Here is a 14,930-nt window from a genome sequence, read left to right as displayed (position 1 = left end):
CCATTGCCCTTAAGCTAACTATGACCAACTCTTGATCACTATCCACTTCTTTAGCCAAAAAGGGAGCATCCTTAAATTGATTACTTACAGACGACACTCCATTGCACTTTTGATTACATAGCTTTCTCAAAGGATCGTTACACCAATTTATTGAAACTTTTTTGTACATATACAAAAAGACACTTGTGTATACGAGTAAAAAGGATTTATCTATTAAAAACGGATCCCAAGACGTTGTTTCCGATCCAATGTGTGACCCTCCAACCACTACGTGATAAAAATAAATTTATTTTATTTTTGTAACAAAGTTTTATAATAATAAAAAATTAATTTTAAAAATATAAAAATTCAATCATGAAATTAATATAAAAACCTCCCACCATTTCCAGCATCTTCACATCCTCCGCCACTTCTAATAATCGCCCTTTCATCCCTCCCAATTCCCATCGCAAAATCCTCTCATTTCTCCCCCAAATTAAAAATAATAAAAAAAATGAGAGAGATTTTGCACATTCAAGCAGGCCAATGCGGAAACCAAATCGGTTCCAAATTCTGGGAAGTAATCTGCAACGAACACGGAATCGATTCATCTGGTAAATACACAGGAACAACCGCTGAATCCGATTTACAGCTTGAAAGAATCAATGTTTATTATAATGAAGCTTCCGGTGGACGTTACGTTCCCCGGTCTATTTTAATGGATCTCGAACCGGGTACCATGGATAGTATCAGATCTGGACCGTACGGTCAAATATTTAGACCGGATAATTTTGTATTTGGTCAATCTGGTGCTGGGAATAATTGGGCGAAAGGGCATTATACTGAAGGGGCGGAGTTGATTGATTCTGTTCTTGATGTTGTTCGTAAAGAGGCTGAGAATTGTGATCTGTTACAAGGTAATTTAATACTACTATATAATAATTTGTACGGCGTATTATTATTGTTTATAATACGATTTAATGCATATTTACCTTTTGTTATGGATGTTTAGGGTTTTTGTTAGTGTATCATTATGAAATTGTGGCAATGTAATTTATGATTGTATGAGTCAATTTTGAATCAGTGATCTTAGGTTTACAGATTCGATTGTATGAAAATGTATTATTAGATCTGGAATGCAATGGAAATTGTATACAACTTGTATCAGGTTAATTTGAATTGTGATTGTGATAATGTGGTTCGTGATAACCTAGATCTATAATGCAATGAAGTTTAGTTGAATTTGTGTCAGATTACTTTGAATTTGTGATTGTGTTAATGTTATAATTAGTGGTAAGTAAAATCTATAATGCATATGAATATTTGTTTAATAGCGATTTATATGGTTTTGCGATGACAGGTTTTCAGGTATGCCACTCGCTTGGCGGAGGCACAGGGTCTGGAATGGGAACACTTTTGATTTCGAAGATAAGAGAAGAATACCCGGACAGAATGATGCTTACGTTTTCCGTTTTCCCTTCACCGAAAGTGTCTGATACGGTTGTTGAGCCATATAACGCCACACTCTCGGTTCACCAGCTGGTTGAAAACGCTGATGAATGTATGGTTCTCGATAACGAGGCTCTTTATGACATCTGTTTCAGGACCCTAAAGCTCACCACTCCAAGTTGTAAGTACCCTTGTCTTATAATAGCCTCGTGTTTTACATAGGTTGCTATTTTGACCCATTTGTGTGTTATTGTTCATTTGGGTAATGGTTTACCTCAAGTAGTCAAATGTGTCACATCAGATAGTTTAGCTCAAACTGAAAAGTTCAATTGTGTTGCAAGGGTTAAAATAAATTTAATGGCCAAAAACATTTAAAATGCATATAACTTCTTAAGTGCTATATGTTACTAGTAAATGTAGACTGTTATGATAGTGATTTTTGCAATCATATCTATGCCTGGCAATTGGGTCGGGTTGGAATGGGTTTGGGTTCAAAACGGGTTGGGTCTAAGCGGTTCAAAAAATTATACACATAGATTGTTGCACTAGTTTGAGTAAAGATGGTTGAGCTCAACTGCAGCTGACCCGCTTTGGTCTGAAACCGTTGACTACAACTGCCCAAATTGTCACCTCTAGTTAACAAATATAAGATAATAAAACTTCATCACATACGTTTTTTTTCGTGCAGTTGGTGACCTGAACCATTTGATATCTGCAACCATGAGTGGTGTAACGTGCTGTTTGAGGTTTCCCGGTCAATTGAATTCTGATCTTCGAAAGCTCGCTGTTAATCTAATTCCGTTCCCGCGTCTCCATTTCTTCATGGTTGGTTTCGCGCCCCTCACTTCTCGTGGGTCCCAACAATACATATCTCTTACCGTCCCTGAGCTGACTCAGCAAATGTGGGACTCCAAGAACATGATGTGTGCAGCGGACCCACGTCATGGCCGGTACCTAACTGCCTCAGCCATGTTCCGAGGCAAAATGAGCACCAAAGAAGTTGATGAACAAATAATGAATGTTCAAAACAAGAACTCGTCTTACTTTGTTGAGTGGATCCCAAACAATGTTAAATCAAGTGTTTGTGATATTCCACCGACTGGGCTGAAAATGGCGTCCACTTTTATTGGAAACTCGACGTCAATTCAAGAAATGTTTAGAAGAGTGAGTGAGCAGTTTACAGCCATGTTTAAACGAAAGGCGTTTTTGCATTGGTATACAGGTGAAGGAATGGACGAAATGGAGTTTACTGAAGCTGAAAGTAACATGAATGATTTGGTGGCTGAATATCAGCAGTATCAGGATGCTACGGTTGAGGAAGAGGAGTATGAGGATGAAGAAGGTGAAGAACAGTACGAGGAGTAATATGGTTGTTTGATTTTATGTTTCAAAAAACAAAGTTACTTTGGATTTTATCATGTGTGATGGTTGATTCTCTTTTGAATTCAAATTTTGTTGTTTATCAGTTGCTGTCTCTATTATGTGTGATTTTTGGATTCAAGTTTATAAATCAAGTTACAGTTTGTGGGGGTTATTTGAATGTGTATTACTTAATTGTGCTTTTCATGAATTTTTTTTTCTTTGTCTAGTTTTGTATTGTATATACTAACTAGTAACTAAGCTTATTATATCAAAGTATGTTTTGATATCAGCGATTCGAATCATCAATCAAAGCTCGAATCGTCCTCATTATGATCATGAAATAAAATTGTGTTATGTAAGTTGTTTGTTGTAATTGGTTCCGAAGTTTGGTTTTGTAGGAAGGCTCATTTTTAGATGATCTTCCTATGATTTATAAAATTTATTCGCTTTCGCGAAAAAGGAAAAAAAAATGTACAGCCACTTTTGTTATCCCATTGCATTAGAATTTATGAGTATAACGAGGAGTAATACATGAAGTTTAGACTATTACAGCATTGCTTTCATTAATAACCTAATATATTGCTTACCTTCTTGAAATTAGTACATTGGCGTTGTTAACTAAAATTGGATATAATCCCACCTCTTGAGAAGCGCTACTCAATTAATCTAGCTGGAAATTAACTTCCAAATCAAGAAGCTAATAATGTCAAAATCGACAATTTCTTAATATCCTGAGCTTTCATACACATGGTTGTTTATCATTTAGAAGTCATCATTCAGGCTGTTACTTGATTTTAAACTACAATAAAGTATTTAGTAACGCTAATTATTCCCTAACAAACATTTCCCAACTAATTTAACACTCACCAATTAGGCATATATAAGAGGAACTGCAAATGAACATATTAAGATGGGGCAAAGATATAACACGTATAATCAGCCAAATTTACTAGCTAGAACTTAACTCATCATGTAGAAATACTTAAATTAATAACGTCGCAAATCAGTACTAAAACCACATTACCTGCATAAGGAACAAAGAAATACCTTAAGATCATTATCAATTTTGGCAACTTGACATGAATACCATCAACAATCTCCTTAAGCGGAGACATTGTTGGATACTTGGCTTCATCCCACACAAATCTATAAATCACAAATTCAAATTCAAATTCAAATCAACACCAATCTGTTTCATCAAATTATACAAAAAACACATAATCAATTACCTCGTTAAATATGAATCCACAGGAACTCCGTCCACCGTCAACGAACTCGCCAGAACTCCAGACACCTTCTCCAAATCTTCGATTTGACGTCGTATCTTATGTGTATAAAGGATAAAGATTTGACTAAATATTTTGTTGTATATATCTTGTATCTAGTCCATAATTACTTCCTACTATGTAGATAAGTTGTTCTGTATCCTCCTTATATATTGTACCAATATTCATTCAATATATCATACACTTTTACCCTATGGCTCTACATGGTATACAGAGCAATTGCCGATATTTTTTTTTAGCCATCGATAACTAATCTATCTTCATCATCAATCACCATGTCTTCTCATACAATCCCTAATCTAACCGATCCCAAATCTCCTATCATCATTGCTAATCTCACAAATATCATCAAACTCACATCTCTAAACTACATCTCATGGAAACTACAAATTGAAGCCACACTTTATGGCTATGATTTGTTCAAATATCTGAATGGATCATTCCCTGCACCTCCTGCAACTGTGCAAAATTCATCTGAAAACACTGCAGATTCATCTCCAACTCCTAATCCTGCTTATCTAACATGGATTCGTCAAGATAGGCTGTTATTCGGTGCTCTCATAGGCACTCTTGATCAACATATTGTCCCTCTTGTTTCTACTACTACCACCACGAAACAATTATGGGACACACTAGCGACCACATATGCGAGTACCTCTCGTGGTCACATCAAGCAACTTAAAGCACGACTGAAACAAATCACAAAAGGTCCTCAATCTATCACTAAATATATGCAATCTATCAAAGCTTGCACTGATCACCTAGCCATACTCGGCACTGTCATCGAACCCGAAGACATCACAGATCGGGTCTTAGAGGGCCTGGACGATTCATAACAAGGTGTTATAGATGCTGTTAATGCTCGGGAAAAAGCCATTAGCTTTACTGAGCTTCACGAAAAGCTGATCAACCGTGAACTCATACTCAAAACTCAACCTAATATCGCATCTTTCCCAGCCACAACAAACTGATAAAATAAGAATCGAAAGCTAAATTTATTGTAAACGATTGATCAGTGATTGTTTTTCATTTTAACTTGAAATTTTCAATTGTTTACATCTGCTAAGTGTTTTATACATAAAAGATACAACAGCTATTTCTAATAAAGGTATGGATCCAAATCTACTTTTGGAACCCCTTTTACAATTGTGGAAAGATGCTTGTTTGTGCAGTCTGCTCTATCCGTTGTATGCTTGACCATATAGACTTTGTGATCTTCTATTTTTGGGAAGTGATGAAGTTGACCTTCTGATCCTAAAGTCAATTACTTAAAAAGGTAATTACTTTTGTTTCTTCAGTCTAACACTCCCCCTCAAGTTGAATAGTGGGATTTCCAATGTTCAACTTGTCGAGAACTTCGCTGAAGAGTCTTCCGTTGACTGATTTGGTGAGGATGTCGGCCAATTGGTCTTCTGATCTGACATGTGGTAGAGAAATAATTCCGGCATCGAGTTTTTCTCTGATAAAGTGTCTATCCACTTCAATATGTTTTGTTCGGTCATGTTGAACGGGGTTTTCTGAAATAGCGATTGCTGCTTCATTGTCGCATAGGATTTGAATAGCTTCTTGCGGTGGAAAACCAATCTCTGTTAGTAGCTTCTTAATCCATAAGGCCTCGACTACTCCTTTGGCTATTTCTATGAATTCTGATTCGGCACTTGAAAGGGAGACAACCTTTTGTTTCTTACTTTTCCATGCAACTAAATTATCCCCAACAAGTGTGAAGAATCCGGATGTAGATTTTCTATCCCCTTTTTCTCCGGCCCAGCTTGCATCTGTATATATTTGGGTTTTTAGATGTCTATGTCTCTTAAAAATAACTCCATGATCCGCTGTTTTCTTCAAGTATCTGATGATTCTCATTACAGCTTCCATATGATGAACCTATGGTTGATGCATGAATTGACTCATAACTCCAACTGCATGTGCTATATCAGGTCGTGTGTGAGCAAGATAGATGAGTTTTCTCACCATCCTTTGGTATTGCCCTATATCAGCAAGATCAACATCATCTTTCATATATAGCTTCTGGTTTGGAATCATTGGAGTATCAGCTGGTTTGCAATCAATCATACATGTTTCTGCAAGAAAATCAAGAACATACTTCTTTTGACAGATAAATATCCCCTGTTGGGATCGTAATACCTCAATCCCCAAAATGTATTTAAGTCTGCCCAAGTCTTTCATTTCAAATTCTTTAAATAAGTTCATTTTTAAGTTCGAAATTTCCTTTTTATCATTTCCTGTTATTATCATATCATCAACATAAATGATTAAGCATGTAATTAAATTTTCTTTTCATTTAAAAAAGAGAGTGTGATCCAAGTTATTTTGTTTGATATCATTTTGTTTCATAAATAAAGTAAATTTCTCAAACCAAGCCCGTGGGGATTGTTTTAATCCATATAAAGATTTCTTAAGTCGACAAGATTCCCCATTTTTGAAGTTTTCGGAGAATCCTGGTGGAGCATGCATATAAACTTCTTCTTTTAATTCACCATGTAGAAAGGCATTCTTCACATCAAATTGGTGAAGTGGCCATTCTTCATTTGCAGCAATGGAGAAAAGAACTCTGATAGTATCAATCTTCGCAACTGAAGAGAAAGTCTCGGAATAATCTAATCCATATGTTTGAGTATATCCCTTGGCAACTAGCCGGGATTTGTATCTTTCAATGGTACCATCTGGTTTGTATTTTATTATAAACACCCATCGATTCCCTACTGGTTTTTTTCCTTGAGGAATGACACATTTTTTCCATGTATCACTTTTCTTGAGTGCTTTCATTTCTTCTTCCATGGCCTTTCTCCATTTGTCAGATTTCATTGCTTGATCAACTGTGGCTGGAATTTCTTCAGAGTATAAAGCAGAATTGAATTTCCGTGCTTCACTTGATAGGTTCCCATGTGCAATATTCGCAACTGGGTATCTTGATCTTTGAGCTTTTTTTTCTGGAGAATATCTCTTTGGTGGTACTCCTCTGTTGGCTCTTTGTCGTAGAACATATCTTTCTGTGGTTTCAGCGGGAGTGAAATTGTTGTCAAGTGGTATATCGTGAGTTTGACTATTTTGTTCCTCTTGAACTTCATTACTTGAGGAGATTTCATTTGATTCAATGTTTGGTGATTCGGGACTAGGGTTTGGTGATTCGGGATCAGGATTTGATGATTCGAGATCAAGATCTGATGTTGGATTTGGTGACTCGGGATCGGGATTTGATGTCGGTGTTTGAATGGTGTGGGTAGCACCACAATCAAAAATCCATTCATTATTTTTTACATTATTTGAAATAATATTTGCTTTTCTGATATCACCACAATTATTTAAAAGTTCCTTTTTTAAGCTGAAATCATGTTTTTGGGCCTGTCTGATATAGGGTTGTTGGGCCTGGTCAAGCCCATCCTTGTTTTGAGCCATATAAGCCTCATTAGGCCCAAGATGAGTCTATCTGATATAGGGTTGTTGGGCCTGGTCAAGCCCATCCTTGTTTTGAGCCATATAAGCCCCATTAGGCCCAAGATGAGCCCTACCCCTTTTTCCCTTTTTAATATCGATGGTGGCAGCTGAAGTAGTCAACACCTTCTACTCACTGTTCATGATACTTATATTCCCAAAATTAGGGTTCGTGATATTTAGTTTCTTTTTATCTCCTTCTGGTGCAATTGATCGAGAATAAGGATATACTCCTTCTTCTCCGGTCGTTTGCAAGCAATTAAACGGATTTTGGGAACAAAATGTAGTGACCCGAACTTTTCTATGTTTATATATATTAAATGAAATTGTTATTTACATGATTAAGTGTTTCCAACGTGTTAAGCAATCAAACTTGTTAAGACTTGATTAATTTAAATAGGTTTCATATAGACAATTGACCACCCAAGTTGACCGGTGATTCACGAACGTTAAAACTTGTAAAAACTATATGATGACATATATATGATTATATATATAGTTAAAATGATATTATGATAAGTAAGTATCTCATTAGGTATTTTAACAATGAGTTATATACATAAAAATGAGACTATTGAATTTAAGAAACTCGAAAACGATATATATAACGATTATCGTTATTTCAACGTCTTACTAAGTACATATGAATCATATTAAGATATTGATACACTTGGTTAATTATGTTAAATGATAATTAAATATATCATTAATTGTATTAACAATGAACTACATATGTAAAAAATAAGACTACTAACTTAATGATTTCGAAACGAGACATATATGTAACGATTATCGTTGTTACGACATTTAACTGTATATATATCATACTAAGATATATTATATATCATAATATCATGATAATGTAACAATTTAACATCTCTTTAGATATAATAAACATTAGGTTAACAACATTTAACATGATCGTTAACTTAAAGGTTTCAAATCAACATTTACATGTAACGACTAACGATGACTTAACGACTCAGTTAAAATGTATATACATGTAGTGTTTTAATATGTATTCATACACTTTTTAAAGACTTCAAGACACTTATCAAAATACTTCTACTTAACAAAAATGCTTACAATTACATCCTCGTCCAGTTTCATCAACAATTCTACTCGTATGCACCCGTATTCGTACTCGTACAATACACAGCTTTTAGATGTATGTACTATTGGTATATACACTCCAATGATCAGCTTTTAGAAGCCCATGTGAGTCACCTAACATATGTGGGAACCATCATTTGGCAACTAGCATGAAATATCTCATAAAATTACAAAAATATTAGTAATCATTCATGACTTATTTACATGTAAACAAAATTACACATCCTTTATATCTAATCCATATATCAACGACCAAAAACACCTACAAATACTTTCATTCTTCAATTTTCTTCATATAATTGATCTCTCTCAAGTTCTATCTTCAAGTTCTAAGTGTTCTTCATAAATTCTATAAGTTCTAGTTTCATAAAATCAAGAATTTTTCCAAGTTTGCTAGCTTACTTCCAATCTTGTAAAGTGATCATCCAACCTCAAGAAATCTTTCTTATTTACAGTAAGATATCTTTCTAATACAAGGTAATACTCATATTCAAACTTTGATTCAATTTCTATAACTATAACAATCTTATTTCGAGTGGAAATTTTACTTGAACTTGTTTTCGTGTCATGATTCTGCTTCAAGAACTTTCAAGCCATCCAAGGATCCTTTGAAGCTAGATCCATTTGTCTCTTTTCCAGTAGGTTTATCCACAAAACTTGAGGTAGTAATGATGTTCATAACATCATTCGATTCATACATATAAAGCTATCTTATTCGAAGGTTTAAACTTGAAATCACTAGAACATAGTTTAGTTAATTCTAAACTTGTTCGCAAACAAAAGTTAATCCTTCTAACTTGACTTTTAAAATCAACTAAACACATGTCCTATATCTATATGATATGCTAACTTAATGATTTAAAACCTGGAAACACGAAAAATACCGTAAAACCGGACATACGCCGTCGTAGTAACACCGCGGGCTGTTTTGGGTTTGATAATTAAAAACTATGATAAACTTTGATTTAAAAGTTGTTCTTATGTAAAAAAGATTTTTCTTATGAACATGAAACTATATCCAAAAATCATGATTAAACTCAAAGTGGAAGTATATTTTTCAAAATGGTCATCAAGATGTCGTTCTTTCGACTGAAATGACTACCTCTTACAAAAATGACTTGTAACTTATATTTCTGACTATAAACCTATACTTTTTCTGTTTAGATTCATAAAATAGAGTTCAATATGAAACCATAGCAATTTGATTCACTCAAAATGGATTTAAAACGAAGAAGTTATGGGTAAAACAAGATTGGATATTTTTTGATTGTTGTAGCTACGGGAAATATTGTAACAATTCTATACAAACCATATCCTAGCTAACTTATATTGTATTATACATGTATTCTAATATATTATGTAATCTTGGGATACCATAGACACGTATGAAAATGTTTTGACATATCATATCGACCCATGTATATATATTATTTGGAACAACCATAGACACTCTATATGCAGTAATGTTGGAGTTAGCTATACAGGGTTGAGGTTGATTCCAAAAATATATATACTTTGAGTTGTGATCTAGCCTGAGACGTGTATACACTGGGTCGTGGATTGATTCAAGATAATATATATCGATTTATTTCTGTACATCTAATTGTGGACAACTAGTTATAGGTTACTAACGAGGACAACTGACTTAATAAACTTAAAACATTAAAACGTATTAAAAATGTTGTAAATATATTTTGAACATACTTTGATATATATGTACATATTTGTTATAGGTTCGTGAATCGACCAGTGACCAAGTCTTACTTCCCGACGAAGTAAAAATCTGTGAAAGTGAGTTATAGTCCCACTTTTAAAATCTAATATTTTGGGATGAGAATACATGCAGTTTTATAAATGTTTTACGAAATAGACACAAGTAATTGAAACTACATTATATGGGTGAATGATCGAAGCCGAATATGCCCCTTTTGCTTGGTAACCTAAGAATTAGTAAACCGATATACTAATTGACGCGAATCCTAAAGATAGATCTATTGGGCCTAACGAATCCCATCCAAAGTACCGGATGCTTTAGTACTTCGAATTCGTTTTTATCATGTCCGAAGGATTTCTCGGAATGATAGGGGATATTCTTATATGCATCTTATTAATGTCGGTTACCAGGTGTTCACCATATGAATGAATTTTATCTCTATGTATGGGATGTATATTGAAATATGAAATCTTGTGGTCTATAATTATGATTTGATAATATATAGGTTAAACCTATAACTCACCAACATTTTTGTTGACGTTTTAAGCATGTTTATTCTCAGGTGATTATTAAGAGCTTTCGCTGTTGCATACTAAAATAAGGACAAGATTTGGAGTCCATGCTTGTATGATATTATGTAAAAACTGCATTCAAGAAACTTATTTTTGATGTAATATATTCTTATTGTAAACCATTATGTAATGGTCGTGTGTAAACGGTATATTTTAGATTATCATTATTTGATAATCTACGTAATGCTTTTAAAACCTTTATAGATAAAATAAAGGTTATGGTTGTTTTAAAAATGAATGCAGTCTTTGAAAAACGTCTCATATAGAGGTCAAAACCTCGCGACGAAATCAATTAATATGGAACGTTTATAATCAATATGAACGGGACATTTCATAAAAGTCAGTCGATTTAGGGAACGGATCTGGGTTTCCTTTCTTTTTCGATTGAATAGAGCAATTGGACCGATTTTTGGGAATAAAAGGCAATCGATTTACTAAATTAGGGTTTGAGGGTTTAACCCTTACCCATTTGGTCGATTGATACAAGGAATTAGATTTCGAGATACCTTTTTTCGGATTATGAAAGAGTTTGAAGTCGCTGTTGCTGGTAACCTTACGGTGGCCGCCGGCCGTCATCACAACCTCAGCTTTCTTTCTATCTCTGACCGTCGCCGTTACCGCCATCCTACCATGTTTCCTTTTGCTCCACCATTCCGGATAACCAATAAGTTCAAAACATTGAACTATTGTGTGTCCTGATATACCACAATATACACACCTCAGTTCTTCTGGTGGTCGAGAGTGGTTTGCAGTGATGGTTTCTATTTTGGTGATGGGAGGTGAGGGTTGACAGAGTATATCCAGGTAACTCGTTAATTTATGGTTTTCTAATTGATCACTTTTGAGTTGTAGTTGGGTTGGGTTGTTGTTAACAGAGCTACCGTCATATTTTAACATGGTAACTTGGTTTAACAGGTTAATTTTCTACTTTGAATTTCTTGAGCTACCGTCAGTTTGTGACATGGCAGCTTAATTTGGTAGATGACTGAAGCTAAAAATGAGTGTATTGATCTCAAGATCTACACCGTTAGCTCTGATACCATGAAAAAATAAGAATCGAAAGCTAAATTTATTGTAAACGATTGATCAGTGATTGTTTTTCATTTTAACTTGAATTTTTCAATTGTTTACATCTGCTAAGTGTTTTAGACACAAAAGATATAACAGCTATTTCTAATAAAGGTATGGATCCAAATCTACTTTTGGAACCCCTTTTACAATTGTGAAAAGATGCTTGTTTGTGCAGTCTGCTCTATCCGTTGTATGCTTGACCATATGGACTCTTGTGATCTTCTATTTTTAGGAAGTGATGAAGTTGACCTTCTGATCCTAAAGTCAATTACTTAAAAAGGTAATTACTTTTGTTTCTTCAGTCTAACACAAACCCTACATACACCCGCAACAATCAACGCAACACAAATACACGTCCCAACAACTACACATAATCTAAATCCCCATCTACTTTTACTGGTTCACGACCTTTTATGGGTCAGTACCAGTGGTGCCACGTTAAGGGACACTCTCTTCAAAAGTGCCCCTGTTTGCCGAATGTCACCCTGCGATCACTCCTCCTGCCTACAAACCAAACAAGGCACAGGTTAACAGCACACAGTTAAAAACACAATCTCATTTGGCTCGATGGTCAATTGGTTACTCGATTCTGGTGCCTCACATCACATCACTCAGGACCTAGCAAATCTATCTCTTCATAATCTATACAATGGCACAGATGAGGTTATTATTGGTTATGGTAAGGGACTTTCTATTTCACATATTGGCTCTACTATTATTCGAACCCGCTCACAACCTCTGTCTATTTCAAATATTCTATGTGTTCCTTCTATGCAACAAAATATATTATCAGTGTTTCAATTGTGCCTTGAAAATCACTTACTAATTGCATTTACTTCTGACTATTTTGTTGTTAAGGATCGGCCAACGGGGACTATCCTTATCATGGAGCTACCTAAAGATGGAATTTATCAATTTTCGTCCTCCATCTCCAAAGTTAATAAAAGAAAATCCTCAACCAACAGACCAAAGTTAATAATGGTCAATGGTGTTTCCGCCGAGGAAGCAAAATATTGGGAAGATTACCAATTTTTCGATGAATTGGATCCCGATGAGGATTCCGAAGATGTTATAGAAATTACCTCGACCCAATTTAATAAAGCGAAAGAAAATAATAAGGGAAAAGGTATAAAAATAGAGAAACCCGATTCCAACCCCGATGAACTTTATATGTATCAACAACATCCGTATTTCCTAAAATGTAACAATCACCCGGGAACCTCTAAACCACCAGGTTTCTCTAAACCATTGTGAAAAACGACGGCTCGTATTAGAGGAACACCATATATTCCTAGAAAATTAGGAAAACGAACCAAGTCCGAAGAAGAAGAAACCAGCGATTCAGATTAGAGGGTTGTAATCATGTTGTATATTATATATATTGTAGTGTGCTTGTACTTTTATGTTCTATGTAAAAAAAAATTGCTTGTATTATTTGTTAAGTATCTTTTACGAATCTAATCCTTGTCTATTTTACAGTATAAAAACAAAATGGATGTTAAGGGTAGACAAGCGAATATTTTAGAAGATCTACCAGAGGATATGATTGAGGAAATCTTGTCTAGAGTCGGTCAGAATTCATCAGCACATTTAGTTATGGCGAAATTAGCTTGTCAAACATTTGAAAGACTTTCCAGAAATGACTTAGTTTATAAAAGGTTTTCCTTTGATAGGTGGGGTATATCACATTGGGGAGACCGTAAGTTACGTCGTGTTTTCTTTAAAGCATTAAATGCGGGGAACCCAAATGCAATTTTACGCTACGGGTTAAGAACCTATTTTGACTCAACATATCCCAACATAGGATTTCGTGAATTAGAAAGAGCTTCGAACATGCAACATAAAGAAGCATGTTATGCTTACGGGTTAGTGATGTTCGCTTCTTACCGAAGTGAGAAAAAGAACATCGGACTGCAGCTTTTAAATAAGACCTTCCCACAAGTGACGGATTCAGTTGTTGGGGTGAGAAACAAGGTTTTTAGATTATTACGGGGCTGTTGGACATTACGAAACCCTCGTCCTTTTGACGACATTACAACATGATGCCTAGCCAATGGTCATAACGGTTATTTTCCACAAGACCAAGGATGGGAAGTCGTCTTAGTATAACCAGAATGCATGACTTGTTTCTGGACTTATGAATTACGTGTCTTTATTTCCTTTGCTGAACAACTTGCGTATTAACTAGGTTTATCTTCAAAACTGTCCTGTATCAAAGTGTACTATATTTCATGTTATATGTAATATAGCGAAGTTGTAAGTTTGAAGAATATTTGTATGTGATATATTATTATAATCAGTTTTTCATATGGAATTGTAGTAGTTGAATTGTATATTAGCTACTAAGTATGAACTTAACGGGTAGGTAGTACCCGAATTTAAACTTATAAAACGCTAATATGAAGAAAAAGCTTTTATAAATGAGTTCATATTATGCTACGAAATACTATTGACTACTCTTAATATTCTGTATGATTAACTCGATTCAATTGGCTATTTTGAAGGAAATGGCACAGACTACTCGACACACCATGAATATGAGCGAAGAGGAATTTCGTACCTTTCTTGCTGCAAACATAGCTGTAGTACAGGCTGCGCTATATACCAACAATAACACTGAATCTAGCAATGCAGCTAACAGCGCGAGAAATCGTGTAGGATGCTCCTACAAAGAATTCACTGCCTGCAAAACTTTAGAATTTGATGGAACTGAAGGACCAATTGGATTGAAACGGTGGACCGAGAAAGTCGAATCGGTGTTTGCCATAAGTAAGTGTACTGAAGAGGACAAAGTTAAGTACGCTACGCATACCTTCACAGGTACTGCGTTAACGTGGTGGAACACCTATCTTGAACAGGTAGGACAAAATGCTGCTTACGCACTACCGTGGTCGGCATTCAAGCAATTGAGGAACGAGCAGTACCGTCCTA

At 35.0% G+C, this 14,930-nt stretch overlaps 1 protein-coding gene across 1 annotated transcript; it reads left to right on the top strand.

The window, feature by feature from the left end:
• The first annotated feature begins 410 nt into the window (after nt 1-410).
• Nucleotides 411-2,962, top strand: LOC139852880 (tubulin beta-1 chain-like). The gene is made up of 3 exons (XM_071842219.1): nt 411-896; nt 1,340-1,609; nt 2,117-2,962. Exons 1-3 carry the CDS (start codon nt 494-496, stop codon nt 2,791-2,793), a joined length of 1,350 nt encoding a protein of 449 aa, XP_071698320.1. The 5' UTR covers nt 411-493; the 3' UTR covers nt 2,794-2,962.
• The last annotated feature ends 11,968 nt before the right edge of the window (nt 2,963-14,930 follow it).

Source organism: Rutidosis leptorrhynchoides, chromosome 6 (assembly GCF_046630445.1).
Source record: "Rutidosis leptorrhynchoides isolate AG116_Rl617_1_P2 chromosome 6, CSIRO_AGI_Rlap_v1, whole genome shotgun sequence".
NCBI lineage: Eukaryota > Viridiplantae > Streptophyta > Magnoliopsida > Asterales > Asteraceae > Rutidosis > Rutidosis leptorrhynchoides.
Note: the sequence above shows the minus strand (reverse complement) of the source record. Positions and strands in the feature narration are given on the sequence as shown.

What these genes read in the sequence shown, in the direction of transcription:
- LOC139852880 (XM_071842219.1), top strand. Translation starts at nt 494, where the DNA reads ATGAGAGAGATTTTGCACATTCAAGCAGGCCAATGCGGAAACCAAATC. An exon ending in GAATTGTGATCTGTTACAAG is followed by an intron (nt 897 to 1,339) that starts GTAATTTAATAC and finishes TTGCGATGACAG; the next exon opens with GTTTTCAGGTATGCCACTCG. An exon ending in AAAGCTCACCACTCCAAGTT is followed by an intron (nt 1,610 to 2,116) that starts GTAAGTACCCTT and finishes TTTTTCGTGCAG; the next exon opens with TTGGTGACCTGAACCATTTG.